The sequence below is a fragment of the Fundulus heteroclitus genome, chromosome 1 (assembly GCF_011125445.2).
Source record: "Fundulus heteroclitus isolate FHET01 chromosome 1, MU-UCD_Fhet_4.1, whole genome shotgun sequence".
NCBI lineage: Eukaryota > Metazoa > Chordata > Actinopteri > Cyprinodontiformes > Fundulidae > Fundulus > Fundulus heteroclitus.
Window position 1 is genome coordinate 31,222,282 of NC_046361.1, and position 25,116 is coordinate 31,247,397.

The following is a 25,116-nucleotide window of genomic DNA, read 5'->3' on the forward strand; positions in this document are numbered from 1 at the left end:
AAAATAGGCATAGACGTGCCAATTTACACAAATTGTTCAAAAAGGAGCAGGTAGAACATTTAAAAAAAAAAAAGATTTCCTGCTCCTGTAGTAAAGTCGAGAGACTGAATATGTTTGAACACTTGTTATTAATCAACCTTTGGTTCTTTGTATCACAAATGAAATATAACGTTAGGCTGCCTGGATGACAAGCCCCCATATATTTAATTTTAATAATTAATAAGGTGAATGTAATTATTTTAGCCAAGTAATTCTGGCTGCTCCCCACATGTGTTTTCCTACTCTGGTCCCCACTTCTTATGCTCGCCTATCTGCTTAGTCTTTGCTTGTTTTAGGGCCCCTCAGACAAAACGACCTTCCCTTGGAGGTGATCCAGCAATCAATGAGGCCACAGCTCCACCGAGACTTTTCCGCATACTAATTGTGCTAATGATTGATTAATTTGGGGATCAGAGACTCAAGCTATAGATAGAGGGACACTGGATACTGTGCAGAGCTTCGTAATAAACAATATCTTGTGTACTGTAATATTTTTTATACATTGTGCTCTGAACATAAAAATGCAACTTATTGACTTTTGCAAAGTGGAGAACTGATCAGCGCCCTCGTTCTTTACACCCATACGCGTCTGACGTAATTAAGCTCTGCAACACTTGCCGAAGTCGTCCTCGCCGTTTATGCCGTCGTCTGCAACCTTTTCCAGGTTGCTGAGGGACTTGCTGCGCGTGCGAAAGTTTCTGAGCAGGTTACGGTGTTCCTGGTAGGTGATGGGGGGACTCTCTGGACCTATGTGAACCGGCCGAGGCGTGCCGTAGTAATTCCCTGAAAAAAAGAACGAGGAAACTTCGCTTTAAAACAAGCAACAAGCACATGACACAGTCATAAAAACACATTTATTTACAGATGAATATACATCGACGTGGGGAACAGAAGTTCACAGATTGCAGCTGTTATTGTAGATCAAACCTACTTTAGAAATAAAGAAAGAATACTGTGCAATAATGTAATTTCTTCAAACCTGGTCTGAATCAATGAGACATTGCAGTCTTATGCAATTATGTACACTTACAGAACAGGTTACCCATGCCTGTATGTACATTATGCTTCCCCTGGGATCGGACACTGTTTTTGTTATAGCCATCTGCTCGCGCTTCTGAAAACAAAATGGCATTATCCGTACCACCCCCATCTTCCTCCCATTTGGCTCATAGGGACACAAATGGGTTGAGGGGAAATATTAGATTAGCGAACTAAACAGCAAGGTCACCAGCCGTCACCGTTTACGGCAGCCTCTGCAGGCGGAGACATGCACAGCGCCACTGATACTGCTGACACTGACGGCAACGTGCGTGTCAATGTCAGATGTGAGCCAGGTGAGGATGACATTTATTGGTGCCATTAAACTCATAAATTATGGATGCTAATGTATGGAGGCTCTTTAATCAGAGGCAGGACTCTGACCCTTACTGGAGAAGGGAAACATGAGCTGAACAGCACCTGCTGGCAGAAATATGCACTGAGGAAGGGATTTTGACTTGCTGACGATTGCTGACTTTGTAAATCAGTTTTTTTTATAGTATATATATATATATATATATATATATATATATATATATATATATATATATATATATATATATATATATATATATATATATATACACATAAAAGGTTGTTTTTGTTGTTTTGAATAAAGTGAAACTGTAAATTCCCTCTGGGATTATTAAAGTATTTGTGATTCGGATTCTGATTGTGAAAATGTGTAAAAAAGAAGCCTTTCTTTCATCCTTTAAGGTAAAATTTCTTCGATTGTGGGAGATGCAAACGACTTAACTTTCCTCATAAAACCCAGTTTTGTATACGATTAGACAATCAATCAAATTATTAGTTATTTAATAGTTAATGGTACAAATAGGGATAGTTAGAGAGGATGTGTCTGATATTTGAACAACATGATTCTGGTGTTTAATAGATGGCTGCTGCAAAATGTATTATGTTTTGTATTATTATTATTATTATTATTATTATTATTATTATTATTCCTCTCATTTAAATATAATTTCTTAGTAGTAATTACTCTAACCTATATACACACACGCATCATGCTCTGAATAATAATAGCATGCTCTAACACCAGATCACAATTTTAATGAAAACATTTTTTTAAAATGAATGAACATATTGACTGGCAAATATTTTTGGATTTGAGCCCACTAATGTTGCAGCATTTACTTCAGTCATTTCAGTTTTTAAATTACAATAATTGCAGAGTTAAAAATTTGTGATTTGTGGCGAGAAGCTGGACATAAGCAATGCGAAACAATATGATCAATAAATAGAACCCCCTGTTTTCATAAGGTCTGGTAACGACAATGTAAATTATCAAGTGGCTCCAACTTCCAATATTGCACCAAACAGTGTCAGGAAACAGTAAAATAGGCTGTACTTTTTTATTGCTGTGAAAGTACAGCTAATTATTTAGCAGATTTTGGCTGAGATCATGAAAGAGCTCGTTCACTGATTGAGGGAGGATGTGATTTAATGCCCGGACACGTCAAGAAACATGTTTTACAGGCAAGCCACTGCACTCAACTGGCCTTAATTGCATCACTCTCATTTATAACACACTGAGGCGAGTGCAAACTGATTAAAGAAAAAATGAAATGTGTAAAGAAACATGTTTTCAAAGTCCTTTGGAAGGAGTAAAAATGATTAAGTGCCCACTAGTTCCAATTAATATTTTGATGTGCCTGTAAACATATGGAACCCTAATTCCAGCAGCTGTCTTGCTATGTGACCCAAAACACAACTGGGACATTGTGTGGCTGAAATTGGAGGCTGATGATGACATGTTAACTGCAAAAGATTGCAACATTTAATTAAAATCAATACCAAATAAACAAACAATTGTCCTGTGAATTCAGATACACATGTTGCATGTTTGTTACAAATGGGTAGCACTGTGTTGAGTAAGCACACAGGGTAACACTAGTATAACTAGAAATCAGGTTCATTTGGTAACAGGAAAATCTATAAAAGAAAAGTAGAGGATTTTACAACTTTTATCTTGGCTAAATGTTGTTTCATTAATTTAAATGAGGTTTCAGCAAAACGTAAATGACATACATTCTGTGTGTGATCTTACAGTGTCAAACACTTAAAACATAGCTGCCCTGCATCCGAATCGAAGTTGCAATAAAGAAAATTTCCGCAAGTTTACCCTTACCTTTGAATTTTCCACTCTCAAGCAGCGCTCCGGACTCTTCCAAGGAGAAAAACTCCTCAACTGAGACAAAGTTGTAGTCTACCCCTGATATCTCCGCATCTCTGGGTTTTCTGGTCGTACCTGTGATAAAGGACACCGTGTCAAACGGCGGAGTGATGAGGCCACATATAAAGTCAGCTGTGACATGGATGATGTATCGGTTAATCAAAGCCCTCTCCTCCAATCAAGGGTCATCAATCTGAGCTCAGCGTTTAGACAAACTGCAGATCAGCAAACTATAAATAATCAAGCGTTGAGAAATGATGCAAAATGTAAAAATCCCACTCAAATAAAATTTGCATTATTTAGACTCAGCATTTTTATTTTGTCAGCAGAGCATCCGCCACCAACCCAAATGCTGGCCTCTTGTATGATGATAGCAGGCATTTACCAAGCCCTCTTTACTATGTGCAGATCAATACGAAGTGGATCAAATATTAATGAGGCGCTGGAAAAGTCTTAAAGTGTTTCTATCACCATTGCAAAGGTGAAGCACTTAGATGATCAACGATCTGTCATCATAATTAATTCACATTGACCTTGGTCGGGAAGAAAGCAGTGAGGCTGAAGCATCCTGCACAATCCAGAATGACTTTCTTGCTTTGTTTCAACTCATCCTGCAGATCTCCACGCAGTCGTATGCAAGCACAGGCGTGCGGTGTGAAATATATCGCATCGTTTTTATGTTTCCCATTAAGCTACTGGAGTCGTTTTAATTCACAAATTGGAGTGGAGAGCACCCATGCTGACCTTGAAACATGTCCTGTCTTTCCTTCAGACAGAATCGCTCCAAAGTAAAGACAAATCTCCGTCCTTCCCCGGGAGGACCACATGTGACGTCCTGTGTGTGTGTGTGTGTGTGTGTGTGTGTGTGTGTGTGTGTGTGTGTGTGTGTGTGTGTGTACTTGTATTTCCACCTACGTGGGGATTTTGGCCTAACTGCGTGAATACACGTGGGGACCTGTTGACCCGTGGGGACTACATTTGAGGTCCCCACCGGCACAAGCCTATTTTGAAGCAGAAAATAGTGTATAGATATGCTCCATGCAATTTTTGAGGAAGTCCCCATGAGCTTCATTTCAAGACAAATTTTTGTGTGAGTGTATGGGCATGCGCGCCAGGTGGACACACAGAGGTACTGCAGTCCCCATGAGATCGCTGTTCTGGAAGAGTGCGTCACTACCTGCTCTATCTCTAGTGACCTCTATTGGTCAGAATGTATATTGCAAATTATTGGTCAATTTATGTAACCTCTATTGGTCAGAATGATTACTGCAATTTAATGGTCAGTTTAAACTTTAACTTTTAAAGTCTAACTTTTTACTTTTATTTCTTACAGTCTGAATTAATAAAGTATTTTTCATTTAATTTATTTTATTTTAAGTTGAAGTTTACATATATTTTCCCTTTCTGCAAATTATCTTAATTTATGTATTTATTTAGCCACATGTCATTTTCATGATGTGCTGTAGCAATGGCAGCAGGAGTGGGGGCATACAGGGTCTTAACCCCCCCGACCCCCACCACGAAACAGCCCTGCCCCTCTTCATGCACTCCCAAGCAGTGGTGATGTTTATGGATTCACAATTTATGGCTTTGGTCTGTTGCTTTTTGGGTCAAAGTTTAATCAAACCACAGCATTCATGCCTGCTTAGAGTAAAACAAACTTTGTCATTTTGTATTAACATAGTGCATACAAAACAAAATTACTTTGCACACAGCTTACAACAATGTAATGAGATTGCAATTGAGATAAAATAACATTACAATATAAAGTGTAGCCATGATGAGAATGTACAGTGCAGGAGAAAAACAGTTTTTAAAAATGCAGAAGAACGTTCCACCATGTTTATAGTGCAAAAATAGCGGTCAAATGTTGGCAGTGCAAGATAATATCGGTGCTAAAATGCAGCAATTGTTCAATTGTGTACTTTTAAGTTTAAATGGATTATGAAAGTTCAGCAATGTTTGCAGTGCAAAATGATGGGAAATGGCCATAAAGTTCAGTTCTGTGCATGTGTGATGCAGAGTCCAGTTTAGAGTTCAACAGTCTGATGGCAACGGGGAAAAAGCTTTTGCAGAAGCTGGTGGACCTTCAGTGGATGCTGCAAAGCCTCTTCTCAGAGAGCAGCATGGAGAACAGTCCATGGTGGGGGTGTGAGGGGTTACTGTGGATGTTATGCAGCGCTAAGATGAAATGTCCTTCATCAGAATTAGAATCAGAAATACTTTAATTATCCCAGAGGAAAATTAATGGATGACCTCTGTCCTCACCACTCTCCTCACATACTTCCAGTCAGAAGCGCTGTAGCCTCCACACCACACAGAGAGACAGTTGGTCAGAATGCTTACTTTGGTGCTTCTGTAGAAGGTCTTGAGGATGGGCGGGGGCAGGTGGGCTCTCCTCATCCTCCGCACAAAGTATAAGTGCTTCTTTGCCCTCTTGACTACTGACATGGTGTTCACAGACCAGGTGAGGTTGTCTGTGATGTGCACACCCAAGAATTTGGTGCTGGTGACCACCTCAACACTCAGCTGTGGAGGTGGCGGGACCGGTTTTTCCTGAAGTTGTCGATGATTTCCTCCGTCTTGACGGAAGTCCAGGAGCAGCATCCGCAAATGGTTGTTCTCTTCCAGGTGTGCCAGGTTTAGGTGAAGAGCGGATGAGAGGACTCTTCAGTAAAGGGGTTCCACTGGTATGCAAACTGGAACGGGTCGAATGTTGGGGGGACACTGGAGAAGATGTGTTATTTTACCAGCCTTTCAAAGCACTTCATCATGATGGGAATCAGTGCAACAGGCCGGTAGTCATTAAATTAGGTGACTTGAGGTTTCTTTGGCACCGGAATGATGGAGGAAGACTTAAAGCATTCTGGCACTGTTGCGTTATCCAGCGAGGTGTTAAAAATGTCTGTGAGGACACCAGCCAGCTGACCTGCACATTCCCCGAACACCCGCCCAGGTATGTTGTCGGGGCCTGGGGCCTTTGAGTTCACTCTTCTCAGGGTCTTCAACACGTTGGCTGTGTCAAGGCAGAGTGCATCCTCTTCCTGATGGGGAGCAGCTTTCACTGCTGGATTGCTGTTTAGTGCCTCAAATCTCCCAAAGAATCAGCATCAACTCTCATCTGCCTCACTGTAGGTTTTGCTCTGATAAGCAGGAGACTTCCGGCAGCGCCTCTGGAGGTAGCGGCTCCATACAGCTCTGACCAACTTGCGCACATTTTTCATAAAAAATGCCGCCAAACTCACTCAAAACTACTCATCAACCCAGCCGATCAGTACTTGACTATCAGCGCCTGCTGGGGTTACAGTCATGTAGTTCTTTTGGACTCGTAACCACAACTACGCTCAATTGTTAACGTGGCTTCTGAGTACTCCGGGAGCAAGTCCCAGAGGCCTGCAACGCAGCAAACTCGCCCAGCAGCTCACGCTGGGGGAGGGCCAAGAGGAAGCGATGCAGCTGACCGAAAAAATGCGGCTGTCGGGGAGGTTTAGCAGCTAAGCTAACAGCTAACCCCTACAGAACACCGCTGCCATCCATCCTGTTCTCCAACGTCTGTTCAGAGAGCCCAGAGAGTTCACTGTTGTTACCATCACAGCGGTTTACGTGCCTCCGAGCGCTAATACAAAAGAGGCAATGATTATTCTCTATCAGACTATCTCTGAGCAGAAATCTGCTGCTCATTGCTAGGGATTTTAACCAAGCCAATATGAAAACTGTTCTCCCTCATTTCTACTAAAAATGCATTTTTTTTTCTCGAGGAGATAACACTCTAGACTTAATTTACACAAATATTAAAGATGCATTTAGAGCAGCCCCCTACCCCCACCTCAGCTAATCAGACCACCTGGACCGAAGTGCGCATGCGCGAAAGCAGCATGCTGCAGTTACATCGCTCCGTTTTGCTTTTTAACTTTCTTTCTTCTATTTTTGATTGCTCTTGTTTTTTGATGGTAACTCTGTGAAGTATTGTCCTCTCTAACGAGGTCATTCTCAGAGAGTTTTCGTGCCTTTTTGTGTTGTTTTTATCATGCCGCGCTTACCGGGATACACTGCCTTTGTTTACTCCGGAGAACAGCTGATCGCTCTAATGCCAACCGGCGTGGTAGCCAGACCTGCTGAAATACCATCCGAACTCTGGAGAAAGACACGCCGAGGTTGTAGAGGAGGAAAGCAACATCGGGGGATGAAAGGAGGGTCGAGACGGAACGGGCTTATTGAAAGGAGAAGATTTAAGTGGTGTCCCCCCTCGGGGGTAAAGGGAAAAGTGGGGAAGCTTTTGCTATTGGCCGAGACCGTGGCTTATTTAATTATGCGCGTTTTTTAGGGGCCAAGGTGTACAGAAGGAGGGATGGTGTACAGGCCTGTCCAAATATCAATAGCACCAATGGTGGTGGGAAATGGTACTGCAGCATATGGCCAAGAGTGGAACTCTGGGCCCGTTTTGTTTCTGGAGCTATGCTACCAGCCAAGCAATATTTGATTTTTGATAATTGAGGCCTTTGCAGCTCATGGATTTGGACCAACCTTATAAATGCTCATTTCCTGGAAGTGCTCTACAACATGCCACTAACCACATCTTCTTATCTCATTGCTAAAAGGAAGTAGCTATAGGAAGGGGATACAGGTATGAGCTCTTTCCTGTTGGTAGATGCCTCAAAGGGGCTCTTGTATGCCGAGTTGGAGCTGGAACAGACAAACCGTGTGTGAGCTGTGTGCCATCAAAGGTTGCACATTTTCACCTTTTGACCCCTACTGTGTCCACGTGGAACCACCCAGGAAGTTCAAAATCACAGGTTCTGCTCCTCATAAGGTTACCTACAAAATATGTTAAAATCAGCCTTCTGTGAAAAAAACAACAAAAGCTGATTGCCCCGAAAAAATCAGCCAACTTCCTAAGGGCTCAAGACAGTATTTGAGTCTCAAAAGCTGAGGCAGAAAGGTTTATTTATGCGCAGCGATACCAAAATTCAGATATGAGTTCTAGCTCACCCCTCAACCGCCGTCTGTGATTTTTGTGCCTCTGGGTGCTTGCGTCTAAGAATGGCAACCGTTTGAAATATGAAAAAGAGATGCACAAAACACACTGCTTCTAAGAAGCAGTGTGTTTTGTGCCACTGTTCAGCATAGGAGCAACGAAGGGTAACAAACTTGGTACCAAACAAAAGAGTAAATTGAGACGATCGAAACAAGCCCACTCGAGCCCATATAGCTCTTTCTTTTGTCAGCAAGCAGCTGGTTTTTTCACCTTAATGAGGCCATAATTGGAGCCGCCTAGAAAGCAGTGTTTTGTCCCACTGTTTAGCAAAGGAGCATCGTAGCCTCACAAACTTGGTACCAAACGAAACAGTAAATGGAGACGATCGAAACAAACCCACTTGAGCCCATGTAGCTCTTTCCTTTGTCTCCCAGCAGCTGTTTTTTTCACCTTGCTGAGGAGGCCTCAATGGGGCCTCCTAGAAAGCAGTGTTTTGTGCCACTGTTTCGCAAAGGAGCATCGTAGCCTCACAAACTTGGTACCAAACGAAAGAGTAAATGGAGACGATCGAAACAAGCCCACTCGAGCCCATCTAGCTCTTTCTTTTGTCTGCCAGCAGCTGGTTTTTGACCTTAATGAGGCCTTAATCAGGGCCTCCTAAAAAGAAGTGTGTTTTTTGCCACCGGTTGGCATGGCAGCGGCGCAGCCTCACAAACTTGGTACCAAACGAAACAGTAAATCGAGATGATCGAAACAAGCCCACTCGAGCCCATGTAGCTCTTTCCTTTGTCTCCCAGCAGCTGGTTTTTGACCTTAATGAGGCCTTAATCAGGGCCTCCTAAAAAGAAGTGTGTTTTTTGCCACCGGTTGGTTGGCATGGCAGCGGCGCAGCCTCACAAACTTGGTACCAAACGAAACAGTAAATCGAGATGATCGAAACAAGCCCACTCGAGCCCATGTAGCTCTTTCCTTTGTCTCCCAGCAGCTGTTTTTTTCACCTTGCTGAGGAGGCCTCAATGGGGCCTCCTAGAAAGCAGTGTTTTGTGCCACTGTTTAGCAAAGGAGCATCGTAGCCTCACAAACTTGGTACCAAACGAAAGAGTAAATGGAGACGATCGAAACAAGCCCACTCGAGCCCATCTAGCTCTTTCTTTTGTCTGCCAGCAGCTGGTTTTTTACCTTAATGAGGCCTTAATCAGGGCCTCCTAAAAAGAAGTGTGTTTTTTGCCACCGGTTGGCATGGCAGCGGCGCAGCCTCACAAACTTGGTACCAAACGAAACAGTAAATCGAGATGATCGAAACAAGCCCACTCGAGCCCATGTAGCTCTTTCCTTTGTCTCCCAGCAGCTGTTTTTTTCACCTTAATGAGGCCTTAATTGGAGCCGCCTTTTTTATTTCACATTAGGGGTCTGGAAGCTATATTTGCAAACGGGTTCAATAATAATTTTAACGTTATGTTAAAATAAGTGGCGTTTTTTTGAGTTCTGTTTCCAGTAGGTGGTGGATACTAATTTAACAGGAGTAGCTCTACTTGTGCCTATGGTAATGTAGATTTCCAGAAGGGGGGGTGGGGGTCCAGTCAAGCACTTTGGCCCAGCAAGAGGCACTCTTCCTGGTGAGAGGTCTCTGACTGAGACACCCCCAGTGTGGAACTGGGAGATTAATTTTTTTTTTTTTTATTTCACATTAGGGGTCTGGAAGCTATATTTGCAAACGGGTTCAATAATATATATATATATATATATATATATATATATATATATATATATATATATATATATATATATATATATATATATAAAAATATATATATATAAAAATATATATATATATATAAAAATATAAATGTTTGTATATCTGGAGCATGAAACAAAAGTAATTTTCCTCTGGAATTATTAAAATATGTCTGATTCTGATTTTCTGCAATGCTAATTCCTGCATACAGGCCCCTGCTGATCAGAGCTAAACCTACAGTGAAGCAGTTGAGGGTGTAGACTGAAGGATGATGCACTTCAGGACTGTTTTGAGTGCTCTGACTGGGAGTTTAAGAGCATTGTCATGAAAAAAAAGTTCAAATTCTAGATCTAAGATCTGTGTTACAATATAAGCATTTATGGAGCTCCGGAAGGACTAGGGGGCCCTAAGCAGCTGCTTAGTCCACTTATGCATCAGCTCAGATCTAAATGGGATCAGCATTACATAACTTAATTTAAGACAAAGACAATAGCTGAATACTTAGGATTTAACTAAACTGCAAAATAAATATGTAATTTTTGTTATTATGTTTTAGTATTTGATCCATCAAAACATTTTTATACCCCCCTCACACTTATAAGTCTCTGGAGCCGCCACTGGCTGTAGCCCCACCGTCCAGTCTCTATAATGGCTGCCATCTCACACACATCCTGAGATTTGACGTCCCCACCACACCCATGCCCATCCCCCCTCAGCGCTCCCTCCAGGGTTTGCCAAAATGATCAAACCCAGCAGATTTAACTGGTGTGAAACCCACAAAATCTCCATTACAAAAAATACCTTTCACTCCAGACGCATTACTATGGGAGATTACAATTTTTTTCTTTTATTTCAGTTTTATTAAGTAATTGATATGCGGTAAAGTTGTGAAGGCAGAGTTAAGGTGTTATTAGTTGTGTACACAGGGCTGAGCCGTCAGCCTCAGCAAGCTGCTTTTTGCACCCAACCGGGAACTCCAGTGTGAGCCGGAGACAAAATCAAGCGCTCCTTTATGACTGCTACACACCTGCAACTACGGAGGGAAATTAGACCTTCATGCTACCACTTGAGGAAGGAGAACCAACATAGCTGTACAGAAAATGGTAAGATTCCTCTTATTTTAACGGACTCCAAGTTGTTATCTAAATGCCTTTATCTACATAGCACACAGTTAGATATTCTTTTAAGCGCTGTTTACACTTCTGTAAAAGCTCTGTTTCAATCGAGTTTCACTAGGATAGCTTGCTGAAATTAGCCGAGCTATAGCTAATGAGAAGCACGCACATTTTATTTTCCACCTATTGAGGTCCAGCAAAAAAATAGAGATGAAAGCAACAATTGATGAAAATAAGCTAAAAATAAAGCTAGTTAAAAATGATTTTGTTAAATATGACTGCTCACTAAAAGGATTCAAATGCAAAATAATAAAAAAAGTTTGAAAGCTGCAAATCTAATAGAACAGAGATCATGAAATACACAAGTTATTTCAGTAAGCCTGCTTGTGTTATTGAAAAGGGTTATAAATGTTTACATGTGTTCTAATGGGAGATGATAGACATGGTCAGCAAAAATGGTTGCTTCTGCTGGGACAGGGCCTGAAGAACACATTACACCAGACTGTATATTCTTTGTAGAATGATAAAGGTTTGGGTTTCTTTGTCTTTTGGGGAGTCACTGTGAGTCATGAGGTGTGAATTAGGAACTGGAGTAAAATGTGATTTGTCTAAATTCCCTGAAATGTGATTTAAGCTTTTAGTATTGAGTTTGGGCGGAAGCCTTATCTTGAAAACGGGTCTTCATCCAAGTTGGCCTTTCAGGTCCAATGCAGATAGTATGTCTAGATCATAGATGATGGAAATCAGTTCTGTTTAGACCTCTATCATTTAAAAAATTGATTTTTTTTATGTCCCTACTGCTTCACTTTTTTTTAAATTGATCACAAGCAGTTTGAGACACATGATATAGCTATCTGTGATCAAGCTGTTGAGTAGATAAATGCCTAAAGCAGGGATCAGCAGTTCCAGTCTCTGAAGGCTGGTGTCCTGCACGTTTTTGATGTTTTCCTGCTCCACCACACTTGACCAAAATGGATCATTAACAAATGTGTGATAACAAGCTATTGGAGAACCATTTGTTTCGGATCAGGTGTGCTGCTGTAGGACTAGACTCACTGATACTTGCCTTAGTTTCACCTAGGTGCATCATTCTCATTGTGATCAGGGTTTAGTTCCTCCAAGGTCTTTTGCTGTTTCCAGTCTTTTTCACTTTATAATGTGGACATTTAAAAATGCTTGGTTTTTGTGTTTTTATAGGACCAAAAGCCTCACTCTCGTCGTCTCGTGATAGTCAGAGCACAACCTGATAGATGTGAGGCTCGTTATAAGGCGGCCTGTGTAAAGACAGCAATTGAAGAAAAGGAGTGGACGTCTTCTCTGCATCAAAAAGGTTTAATGGTTAGTTTTGCTTCACTTTTTTTGTGATATACATCCCAGAGATAACTGTTATGGGTTTGTCTTCAGTAAATGTACCAGTGTATGTGAGGCTGATTTGACTTAAGATTTGTAAAATATTTTTCAAAAGGAGTTTCAAATATCTTGTACCTGCTATAATTATGAAATCAACTCAAATTTAGACCCCTTCCTGTCAGCCTACTGTGTTGAAAAAGCGAGCCACTAAAGCCATGCAAAATAGAAAAGATAAATAAATACAATTTAGAAAACCATAACTAATGCTGGATCAAATAGTATTTTAACCTAAACTTAGTGATTTGAATTAGTTGGTAATGGATATCAAAATCCAAAGCTAATTTTCCAAAGGTAATTTTTTTGTTTTTTTGTTTTGTTTTTTTATAGGCACATCTGATCATAGCAAACTTTTGGAATATTTGTGATACATTAGGGTGGTTCGCTACATGGTTTGTATTAAATATATAAGCAAGGTATTTGCTTTATTTCCCACCCTATGTTAAGTTGACAAAATGTGTTGGCCAAGTGATCAAGTGACCATCAAATCCAGAAACTCCAATTTAATCTCAAGGACCCTTTGCATTTTTGTTGCTGTTGAGAACTGACATCTTAGGAATTTCTAAATACTTTGATACAGTTAAAGTTAACTTTGTAGCTCCGTTGTTACTTATTACATTTCATGTAGGGGTGGGCTAATTAACTGTTGAGCTCAATTTTTAGCAATCACAACAGTCATCCAGCGAGAGTGACAATTCCATCATCCTTGGTCCAACGCCAGCTGCAGTAATCCAGGACATGAGCGTGCCAGAGCTCACAAGAACCAACAGTGTGATTGTAAGTTTATCTACAAGCGTCATTGACACTAAAAAGGAGGGTGACTCAACTGAGAGGGATGCTGCAACTTCATCTTCTAGATCATCAGGTATGGATGAAATGTCAAACAATAGCTGTATTCCATGACAGTTTTGAACAAAAGAAAATACCTGAAAGTTTGAATTAGTCAATGCTGCAGAGGGTCGGTATTTCCATTTATCGCTGTTTTTCGAGTGCAAGTGTAATTGTTATAACTCTCTGCATCTCATCCTGTGAGACTTCTCTTCAAAACAATGTAAAAGAAAATCTCAACATTGAAGAAAATTGACTAAAACATAAGTAGTCTGAGAAATTATTGTGATAATGCTACAGCTGTTAAAGGAGAAGTCTGGTCAAAATCAGTATTCAAACTGCTGAAAGTACTTTAAATATAAAATTATTACATACTGTTCAATAAATTATAAGCTTTTTTAGTTAAGAGTAATTTTCATTTGAAGGTCCTTTTATGGGGGCCGCCATCTTGGTGAAGAACAGTACTGCCACCTCCCAGTTTGTGACATTAGATCGGCTGTTCAGCAAGTCCCAATGCCCTATCTGCCCCATTGTAAATAAATACCCGTTTTCATGCCGAAATATTTTTTAACCCCTTAAACAAAGATAGACATGATATTAAGCATTTATATTTAAATTAATACTAATTTTACAATTTAGAGACATAAAAACACAACAAATAAGCATTAGAGTACGGTTTATGGGTTGGGTTCTGCAATGTTATAAGATGAGTATAAAACTCATCTTTAGAACCAATCTCTGCTCAAAATGGGGATCTGCACCGCATAATCTACTTTCAGCAGTTATCATCAGTTATTGCAACCGTAACTGCAGAAAACAGATCGGCTCATTCCGAGTTTACTCTGTCCTCCTGTCAGGATGAGCTGCAGTGCGTTATGAGGAGGAGGGATATTTCATCGTCACTTAGTTTAGACCCCAAACAAGCCACTTCACTTTCAGAAACAAGCCCATAAAAACCTGCATCCCGCCACTCATTAAATTTACAAGCGACTTTAGAAAAAATAACACCAAAGTCATATAAATTAAGTGGGATTCGCCACAGTGAGCACTCTTCCTAAGTGTGTTGTATCCCTCCGCTGCTATGGTCGGGTAAACAACTGTTACCAGAAATTCTATCTTATAAAAAAGAAATACGTACCTAGAAGTCTCACTCTCATGTAATCTTGAAAACATTCTTCTTCCAAATGTTAGCTACAGACAACGTGTTTTCTCTCTCGCCAGAAGTACGATGGCAAATCCTCCCTCTTCAAGTAGGTATTTCAACAAAACAGCCCATGGTGGATCATGAATAGGAAAGGTGAAAAAAACTAATGTTTTTTCACCTTTTACCTGATGTATTGGAACATCCAACGGCCATGCACGTGAGCATTGTTGCTTCAACAATAGCTCTCGCAAATTTCAATGGTGAAGTCCTCTGGAAATCCGAAATAATTGTTTCTGAACGCAGCTGTGTACAACAGCGCCTGTTGAGTTTGCTTGTAAAGCACGGAGATCTGCCGTTGGCTCTCCGCGATTCTACGTCACAGGATATGATGTCAGGCGGCCATCATTGCCCATATTTGGGCAATAATGACCGCCCCCGTACACAGTGATCCAGATACAATTTATGCTTTTTATTTTCTTATTGATTAACGCTAAATTAATTAAATAACCACAAACAAATTAGTTTTAGTTTTAGTTAATGATTCCCTGATTTTTCCTTGTTGACCGGACTTCCCCTTTTAAGATGATACAGCAGATGATCATTCAAAAGATTATTCAGATATAAAGCCCTTATGTAATGTATAATGATTAGTTAGTGTATTTATGCGTATTTATGAGGCCAATGGTGTGACAAACAAAAACAAATTTAGACCTACTGCATGGCAATATGTTGCCACTACACTTAATGCAGTGAACAGCATAGAGAGGACCATGGCTGAAAGAAAAAAAGTTGTCAGATTTAAAGGTGGAAGTAAAGAAATAAACAATAAAAATTAGCATGCTACACCTTGATGTTTTTGCACATTCATGATATAAAAGCGTACTCCTGGCCCTCCAAGTTGTTAACAACTGTAACTGAATGGGGAGAGTGTGGTTCAGTCATGTCGGTCTCTCCAATACTTGACCCAGTTCAGCATATAGAGAAAAGAAGAATGCACTATGGCAGTCTAAATGGGCTTATAAACCAGTCATCATGGATCAGGAAATCTTTGTGATCCCTGAACACATGTTGCCTCATAATTCTTTCCATCTTTATAGTGTTCCAGCAGTGCCAATGCAAAATAGCCCAGCTTTACGTACAAAATATTTTATGGTTTTATTTATTTTTTATATTCTGTCCTAATATCTGTTAATTTGTGGAACACAACACCCTGGTGATCCACAGAGATAGGTAAAAGGTGATTAAAAAATGTTATTGTGCAGACTTTGCTTTAAGATTTGAGTGGGCTTATTGTTCTTTTTTTGTTGTTTATGTGACAGGTCCTGATGTATAGTTATGGCTTACCAGCATATATCACACCACAGTTTAACATGCATAGAGTCGATCTATGATTAAAGTCTGGAGATATATTTAACACATGAGAGGAATTGTCCAGCAGCTTGGCTGCAACTCACCATTTTAACATCTGCATCAGAAATTCCCCATGTCCAAATTTTGCATATGCATGGGTCAGAGTTGGTGTGAGGAATCGCACATTTTCACATCAAGTTTCTGTTTTATGAATAAGAAACTTTTCATAGAAAGTGGCGTATGCAAGTCTTAGCCTCTGTTTTGTGCATATGCAAGCTTTATAAATAAGACCCGTAATGATTTTCTCAAAGTTGCATGTATACTGAGTTTTGTTTCATTTAATAGAAAGATCAGATGACGAGGTACCAGTGGCCATTGAAGTCTCTGGAAACTCTAACACAACTAAAGGTAATTTCTCTTCAAAGTTTGATTATAAGTGGGTAGAATCTTTTAAAATGTTTCCAGAAAGACAATCCTCAAAATTAAAAATTACTTGACTTCTAATTGTTATATCCATCCATCGATATTCTGACCCACTTAATTCCTCATGGGGTCACAGGGGTTGCTGGTGCCTATCTCCAGCGTTCACTGGGCGAGAGGCGGGGTACACCCTGAACAGGTCGCCAGTCTGTTGCAGGGTGTACCCCTAATTGTCATAATAAAAAAATTGTTATAATAAAAAAATTGTTATAATAAGAAAATAACACCCACCGGGTCCAATGTCCTAATAGCTTTTCTCCCTGTAAGCCAGGCTTGAAAACACTTTACTTATTTTTACTAACATTTGCTGTCACTATTCATTAAATACTTCACATTAACAGATGTAAACCTATTTCCAATATTACCCCCAGTTGTAATTGAACTAAACAATTGGGAAATTAATGAACAGTTCACAACACTTTTTGGTGTTAATCTGAGTTTTCCCTCATTTATCAGCCTGATGAGGATGTCTCTACACAAGATAGCTTATTTTTTCTTCTGACTGTATACCCTCAAGCAATAGTTTGGTTTTATTTCTTCTCCCCCACCATCACCTATCCACCATCAATTCACCCAAAACCTTCTTATTGTTTAAATCCTTTGGAAATGTCATATATATATTGAGCAATTTTGTTGTTTTTTGAACATCCCTTTGACCCCATCATTTTTTCTTATTATATACTTTGCACAATGACTTTTCTATTGTATTTACTAATGCTTTTAGAATAGCTGACAATACTTGTCTTCATTCATGAATAGTTGTCAGCATCACTAGTAATACCCCCTCCATCAAAAAATAATTTTACTGCAGTGTACTACTGTGATGAAGAAATGTTTTCGTGATAACTTTATAATTTGCCCTGCCACAAAGATGGAAATATTTTTTGATTGCAGAAAACTTAAGTGCTTCTAATAATTTTTCAGAGCGATCACAAACAAAGAGACAGAAGTGGAGCCAAGAAGAAGTCCAGGCAGTGGAGAAAACGCTCATGGACTGTATCAACTTTGGAACTGTTCCTCGGAAAGCCGAGTGTATGAAGTGCATTGAAGCCTCACCAGTGGCCCTCAAAAACAGGACATGGCAAGCAGTTAAATTCTATGTGAAAAACCGCATAGACGCATTAAAACGAAAAACTTTCAAAAGAAGGTAAGCGTTGACCTTTTATTACTACCCTTTTATTAAACGGGTCATTTGTTAGTGCCACATCCAAGCTGCTTCTGTTTGGAGTTTTGAATTTTTAGGACAGTTGCAGTCAAGGTCAAGTCAACTAAAACTGCATGTTCATATATACGTATTGATGAATACGTATTGTTTTAGTTTTTCATTTATTTGTACATATTGGCTTGTATGTATTCTTTGCCATAAGATAGAAATTTTGAAATCTATTCAATAAAATGGCTTACATACAACCAGAAAGAGGAGTCTAGTATTAATGGTTAACAATAACAAGGTTACCAGGTACTTAATTAAATTAGAATTTATAAATATTTTATCAACCCAAAAGAAAAATTAAAGGTTGTGGCTCCTATTCTGCAGGTTTCTTCAAATAACTATTGTAGATTCTGATGCCTGTAGACAGGAAGGATCTTCTGTAGCGATCTGTATTACAGGAAATCTAATGAAACCTGATACTCTGGTGTTGTATAACAGTCTGATGAAGAGGATGTTTGGATCCAGGATTTTTTATTTTTATGCAAAACCATTCTTTGCACAATTATTTCCAGAGGTTCTAGAGGAGCACCTGCCTTCTTAATCAGCTTGCTGAACTTCTTTAGGTTGATTGCTATGATGCTGCCACACCAAAAGATGTAGAAAAGATCACATATTTTTTTATAAAAAAATTCTAATATAATGTGGTTTATTGATTTAAAAGAACACTGATTGCTCATATTTGATATCTTCGTATGTATCTTGGTTTTCCCTAAAACTAAACAGAACAGTGCCACCTGGTGGTTGTCAGAAATGGCCAAGTCCCCATGTTGATCCAAAAACCTGACAGATTTTAAATTTTCTAATTTTGATAAATTTTTACATTAAAGTTGATATTTCATGTTCCAAGGTCCCTAAAAAAATTATAAACCTAAAACCAAGTCTTTAGGTTGTTTAGAAAGATGGGTCCCCACGTGTAAGCCCCTATTCTGTGCTTAAAAAAGGTCCTCACGTTGGAGGAAAAACGTGTATGTGTGTGTGTGTGTGTGTGTGTGTGTGTGTGTGTGTGTGTGTGTGGCCAGTGGGATGAAGTCACACCCAGCTACCCTATAAAACCTGTGATTAATGCACTGCTGTCCTGGGAGCAGCTCTCGCAGCCACAATGACACATGCAGGGCTGCACTGAGCATGCAACCACACAGGAAACAAACAAAAGGAGGGTATTTCATACGCTGTGGCCTACTCTCACAGGTACGCACACGGTAAGAGACACCAAACACTGGAGAACTCCTCCATCAACCTGTCCAGTTCCCTCTGCAGCGCAAAGTGTGTTTACTTTGTAATCAGCTCTGGCTGTCTGCCCTCTGGTCTCCTGCTAGCAGCTAGCCCTGCGCCAGTAGCCTGCGTCCCGGCAGCATCTCCACAAGCCTGAGTCAAGTTGTCCAGTGCTTTGATTTTAGGACCTTTTTTTCTTGCTAAATAACTAATACCCCTTGAACATTTCCACAATTTGTCCCATTACAGGGAGTAAATAATTTACAAACACAAATGAGCCAATAACTGGTAAGTGGAGAAAAAATAATTCACGATAGTTTTTTTTTTTTTTTCCACAAAGGAAATCCGAAAAGGTTGTTTTCAGCCCCAGATCTTCTGACGTTCCTAAATGAAATCCAGAAACTCAGGACCTGATTTGTAAAAACACTCCTTCTGTCAGGAGAATGGCACAACTGCAAAGTCGCCAAGACATGGCCGTCTACCTAAAATGAGTCTAACAAGGGTACCTTTGGTTAAAAAGCAGCAAAAATGCCCATGGTAACTCTAGAGCAGTTGTAGAACCACTGTTTAGGAAGGAGAAACAGTCCAAATAATAATAATGAACTCCACAAATCCAACCTTTATGGAGGAAAGGACATAAGAAATCATTTCTGCCACCTGCAATGAAGTCCATGAGGTCAAAGAGACCCAAACTGAACGTTTTTAGGCCATTTTTTCTGTAAAAACGTACAGCAGAAATCTAACACGGCACATCACCCTGAGCGACCCATCCCCACCATGAAACACGGTGGTGGCAGCATCATGCCGTGGGGATGCTGCTGTTCAACAGAAACGGAGAGGTTGGGCTGAGCGGATGGGAAGATGGGTGGATTTAAGTGCAGGGTGACCTTGGAAAGAAACCCGATGGCACTGAAACAGACCTGAGACTGGGGTGTCAGTTCTTTGGCTACTTCAGAACAACAACCCTAAACATCTAACAAAATTAAACATGAAAGAAGCGTTCTCCGTCCAATCTAACTGTGATGGAGCTTTGTTGCAAAGAAGAATGCAACATCACACGTTTAAGCCTTTATTTATAAAAACTTTTGAAAACCATGTATGTTTTTCCGTCTACTTCCCTCTCACTGCGCCAGTCAACCATCTCTAAATTCCTATGCATATCAACTTATTTCTCATATTGAGCCAATTCACAACAAGTTCAGTTTCTCATGGAGATGGTAAAAAGTTTTCTCTCTAAAGAAAGCCCGGCTGTCCGTATCGAGCGATTGATCCCTCCTACTGGACAAGCATGCAGCGACAGTGGACGGTTCATTGTATTGAGTCGTTGACTTTGCGGCGATCCCTCACACTGAACATGCAAGACACACGAAAAACATTAAAGACAAATCAAGGGTGTATCAATACAATGCTTTTAAGGAGCGGAGATAGCACATGGCAGGCCTGTTTACGGTTTTATGGTGAAATTCCTCTTATTTACCTCTTGTTTCTAAAAATATCCTTTCTCCTCTACCTGTGTGCAAGTCAAATTTGAAGCCTCTCCCAACAAACAAAAAAAAAAAAGAAACATTAAAAGTCTTTGTGTCTAATTAAAGATCTGATAACAAGCTGCTTCATGACATCTGACTTGTATGTAATTCTTCTCCTTCCCTCAGGACACACAGTATCTCTCCAGCTGATATGGTGCGAGGCAGGGAATCATTATCTATACACCCTCCTTGGAGTTATATATATGACATGTCAGCGGGGAGATAGAATGGATTATTGACATCTTCTTCTCCCCTGCCTGTCCCCGTAGGCGCCACACACACACTGATCCCCTGCAACACGGTTGAGAGAGGGGATTGAAGAGAGGTAATTACACAGAACCCTGTATCAACACCCACAGAGCGCTGCCTGTCTGGATCAGCCGCGCACAAATAGCAAAGACAACGGACGCCGCGCGGCCCAAAAAGGCCACCGACGGCCCAGCGGACACGCTGGAGGGAGCGCATTAGAATAAGTTGAACGATGATGTTTCTTATCTCTGACTCAGACAATTAGAAAAGTCTTTCATTGGAGGAGATGAAGACGCAGCCAGGCCCCGATACCGTGACTTTGGCTCTGAATCATCCAAGGGCACATGTGCAAATGCAAAGTGTGATTACGAGAGAATGGATGGGAAAGTTAAAAAGGGTCATTTGAGATTTGCAAAGCGAAAACCCGAAACAAAAAAACAGTTTCAGTGAAGAGACAACGAGGTTTAATTTACTCTGGATTTTAGCTCAGGGCACACTTGTCAAGGCATGGCCCAGTATGAGTAAAAATAACCGATTATTGTGGAATATACACAAACGTTTTACATTAAATAGGCTTCATTGTTTTATCTAAACAAAAAAAAATCATAATTGATTCCAACTGCTCCTGAAAAATTATTTTGAATTTTGCTATGGTATTGTTATCAATACTTTTCAATCAAAGATATTTCAGTTTTGATACACACACTCAAGAAAAATATAGAAGAACCCTTAATTTAGCTTTTATTAAAACCTTATTGTGCAAAATATTAAGCCTTTTTACCATTGTGCTCTTTATTGAGTAATGTAAAATTGTTAAACTATGTTAAAGTATCAGAAATTAATAATTTTTGTTTTAATAAGCCTATTTTTCACTAATAAAAATGAAAATTTTAATATTTAAAGGAGTAGATGGAATAAACACCCAATAAGCATTTTTTTAAAGCTGATTGTGCCAAATGATGAATCCTTTTTCCATTGTTCTTATAAGAATAGCATGTTTTTCTTTTGCATTGCCAAGCTATATTAAAGAGTTTTAAAGTCTCAGAAATCAATTAGTTTCATAGAAAGTCTCAAATCAGCATGTTTTTAAAGACAAATTGGGGATATTTACCAAAAATCAGATTTATCTATCAATTAATTTAACGCCATGTACTCCAGGAATATATTTTATTATGAATAGGACGGGTATATTTCCTACAGATCTAATCGAGTAAAAAGAAAAAAACAAGATAAAATAAAGGCTCACACTTGTTATACGCTGGGAACTGTTTCTAAGAGAGGAGAGCTTTTGGAATAAGAAATTGTTGTTCAAAATCTAGCTTTAGGTCCTTTTAATCAAAGGTTTATTTGAACTCACTCTGAAGTAGAAAGACTGAATTTGAATTTATGATAAAGAGCTGCAATTTAAAGGGGGGAAAAACAATCCAGAAAAAGAAGAAATTCATAGTCAAACCACCTGGAGGCGTGAGTTTAATGAACCCAAACATCGCCCTGACATGCCTTATCAGAAGTAGACGGAAATGAAAACAAGCTAACCTTGTTGGAAAAACAAAAAACAACCAACTCCCATACAGTGAGCTCCTTTCACATCACAAGGATTTCCAACATCTAATCGCACCGTTAAAAAAAACAACTAAAGTTTAACTTAAAAACTAGGACTTATCATGATTTATTATGGATTCTTTTCAAAGCTGTATAATAAAAGTACGCTCTGACTGTCAGGGTTGTTGTGGGTGGACCGAAACACAGACAAGAGCTCAGGTGGAAGATGGGGATGATTTATTAAGAAAATAACCAAGGCTTACAGGATAACAGGCAATCAGGAACACGACGAGGAATAGAAGAACGGAGTGGATGGACCAATAAAGACGGAGGACCTGACAACGTATGTGACCGAGGTTGCTAAAAGTATGGGGGAGGAGACGGAAGGAACAATAGGTGGAGCAATAAGACACAGGTGGACTGAGTGAGGCAATTAGCCGGTGGAGAAAGAACTGGCGGGTGCAGGGGCAACAACAGAAACTAACAGGGAACAAGAGAATGGCCAGATATGAGGAAAACCTTACAGAAATAATAAAGAACAGAAGCTAACCAAAACAGGCACTGAATCTGACAAGAATACGCTAATAGCATAAATACTGAACAGAAACTAAACTAACGAGAGGTAAGCAGCACATTAAGATCTAACAGAACTACTAAAATAATAAAGAACACAAGCTAACTAGACAGGGACTAAATCTAACAGATACCAGAATACACTATTAACATACATACTGAACAGAAAACTAAACAAATAACAAACACGAGGATCTGGGGATGAACAACACTTTAGTGCAACATGACCAGACTGCAGGATCCACAGGGAGCCACAATAAATAATCAAACCCCTAGGGATCCTGACACTGACATGTATTAACAGGCATCTGGACAAACAACTTTGGGTCATAACTGCATTGTAAGATCTTGAAAACATCAATGTCTTAAAGATTTCACAACACAATCTGCACAGAGGGGAAAATGCAAACACCGGACTCAGTTGTCACACCTGCAGTGCTTAACAGACCTGTCCCTTGTAACTTTCCAACAGCGGTTTCAAAACAGCGTTGCCCAGACAAGAGGGATGTGTAGCGTTTCTTTAATTTTCACCCAATGACTCCCCGCGCTTTTGAGTTGCAACATATTCCCCAAAAAAAGCCAAGTCTATCTTTTTAGTCTGGTCTGTAGCCTTCTTTCAGCCAGGTGACTGGAAGTAGGGGTGGGCGATATATCGAGTATACTCAATGTATCTCAAGTTTCCCTCCGCGACATAGTTAAAATGACTTTATAAGCGCACACAACAACAAACCCGTGCGCTTACTTACGTTGATGAGACAGCGAGAACTATGGCGTCAGCGAGCTTTTCAGACAGTGGAAGGATGTCGAAAAAAAACGTGGTAATTTGTAAAACATGCCGTAACACCATTGCTACAAAAGGTAGCAGTAGCACAACTTTGTTCCACCTAAAACGTCATCCAGTGCAAAATGAACACACACACACACACAAACACCGAAGGGAACTTTAATTAATCCAGCCATAAAACTGTTGAAACTGGCGTCTTCTTTTGCTAAATCCCATATGACAGAAAAAAAAACGTTTGTTTAAAATTTCCCAGCACCTAAAGAGCAACGGAAATATTTTTGAGATGCTCTGAATAGCTGCTACTGGTCAGTTTGTTTTTATAGTCACAATACAAGCTTTTGTTTTTGGGATTGTCCCATTTTCATGATACCTTTTATTTCAGGTGTATTTTGTGTCAGATTTTTCCTTGGTGTTCCTTTTGGCCGCTTGGATGTTTTTGTTTTTTACGGTCCAGTGTTGACCATGAAAGAGCTTTAATGTGACAATATTGTAATTTGTGAAAAGCTTCTATGTGCAGCTGTGGTGGAAAAAAATGGCTAAAATAAAACATTTTAAATTCGTTTTTATTTTGCAATGAATTTTTCAAACAAAAAAAAAAAAACAATTGACACGTTAATATGAGATATGCCAATGCAACTTTAGGCACTATTTGGCTAAAAAAATGTGTTATTCAAGATTATTTGAACATATCGCGATATATATCGTGTATCGTGATATAGCCCAAAGATATCGGGATATTAGATTTTCGTCATATCGCCCACCCCTAACTGGAAGTGCATGGCAACAGGTGGAGGAGGGGCAGTATAGTATTACTTTGGGGTCTGTTCACCCTGCATATCATTAGAAGGTGCTAAGGTATACCTCAATGTTGGCAACCAGTGCCTGCTTCCCAGTACTGAACAGGAAGCATCCTGTCTGCCTCAGCATTGGCACACAAGTCCATTAGACTGCTGTCGTCCCCTCTTCACTTTGGCTCTGCTAGACATTAGCTTTTAATTTAATTCCTCTCTGTAGATTATTGATACTCCAGCATGCAATTACTTAATTCTGTCGTTCATTTTCATTTTTTACGAGCTGCCCTCCCGAATAAGCCTTTGTAATGTTATTCCTAGCATCAGTGCCAACTTCAATATCGGACAATATTGTCTTATCAAAAGAGCTCGATGCCTGAATTGCTCTAAAATAGCACAGCAGCATGATGCCACATTCACACACACAAACACAAACACATAAAAAAATTAAAAGGGTATAATCCGATGGCCTAAACACTTGGCTTCCTTACCATGAAAACTATTTTGAAACCATAAATTGCACCAAAAAAAAAAAAAAACCTAAACCTACAATGACAAGCCGAGAAAGAAAGCAGGAAGAACATACTTATGGTCCTGAAGGGGGCCACAATGAGCCGCTGATGAGAACTCCTCGGCTTTTCGCTCCTGTTAAACACAGCTGCCTCATTCAAGGCGAAAAAGAAAACAATACGGGGGAAGAAAAGCCTTTAGAGCCAGAAATAAAAAGAGATGCTGCCAGAGCCGCGTGGGGATCTGGCTTGCATGGGTGTGCCGGTGTCAGCATGAGAACAACAGCATCTTACTGTGTCATCTTCAGGAGATCAGGGGATTACGCACCCAGGGGGCTGAGCTTGCCCTGTTGCCACTCTTACTAAATTAAAGCGCCCAAAGATGAGAGGAAGTTCGCAAAGTTTGCCAACA

General features: G+C 39.9%; 1 protein-coding gene and 1 long non-coding RNA gene across 5 annotated transcripts in view; one reads left to right on the forward strand and one right to left on the reverse strand.

Annotated features, from left to right (window-relative positions):
- Positions 1–25,116, reverse strand: part of LOC105935207 (membrane-associated guanylate kinase, WW and PDZ domain-containing protein 3) — a 92,080-nt gene that overhangs the window by 32,114 nt on the left and 34,850 nt on the right. For all 4 annotated transcript variants that reach the window (XM_021323110.2, XM_036140788.1, XM_036140801.1 and 1 more), the window contains exons 4-5: positions 3,227–3,346; positions 658–822 (exon numbers count right to left, since the gene is read on the reverse strand). In XM_021323110.2, the coding sequence (XP_021178785.2) occupies positions 658–822; positions 3,227–3,346 (285 nt within the window). The remainder of the gene's footprint in view (positions 1–657; positions 823–3,226; positions 3,347–25,116) is intronic.
- LOC118564114 lies at positions 10,349–13,386 on the forward strand. The gene is made up of 3 exons (XR_004931643.1): positions 10,349–11,084; positions 12,294–12,434; positions 13,167–13,386. It is a non-coding gene; the product is annotated as an uncharacterized LOC118564114 (long non-coding RNA).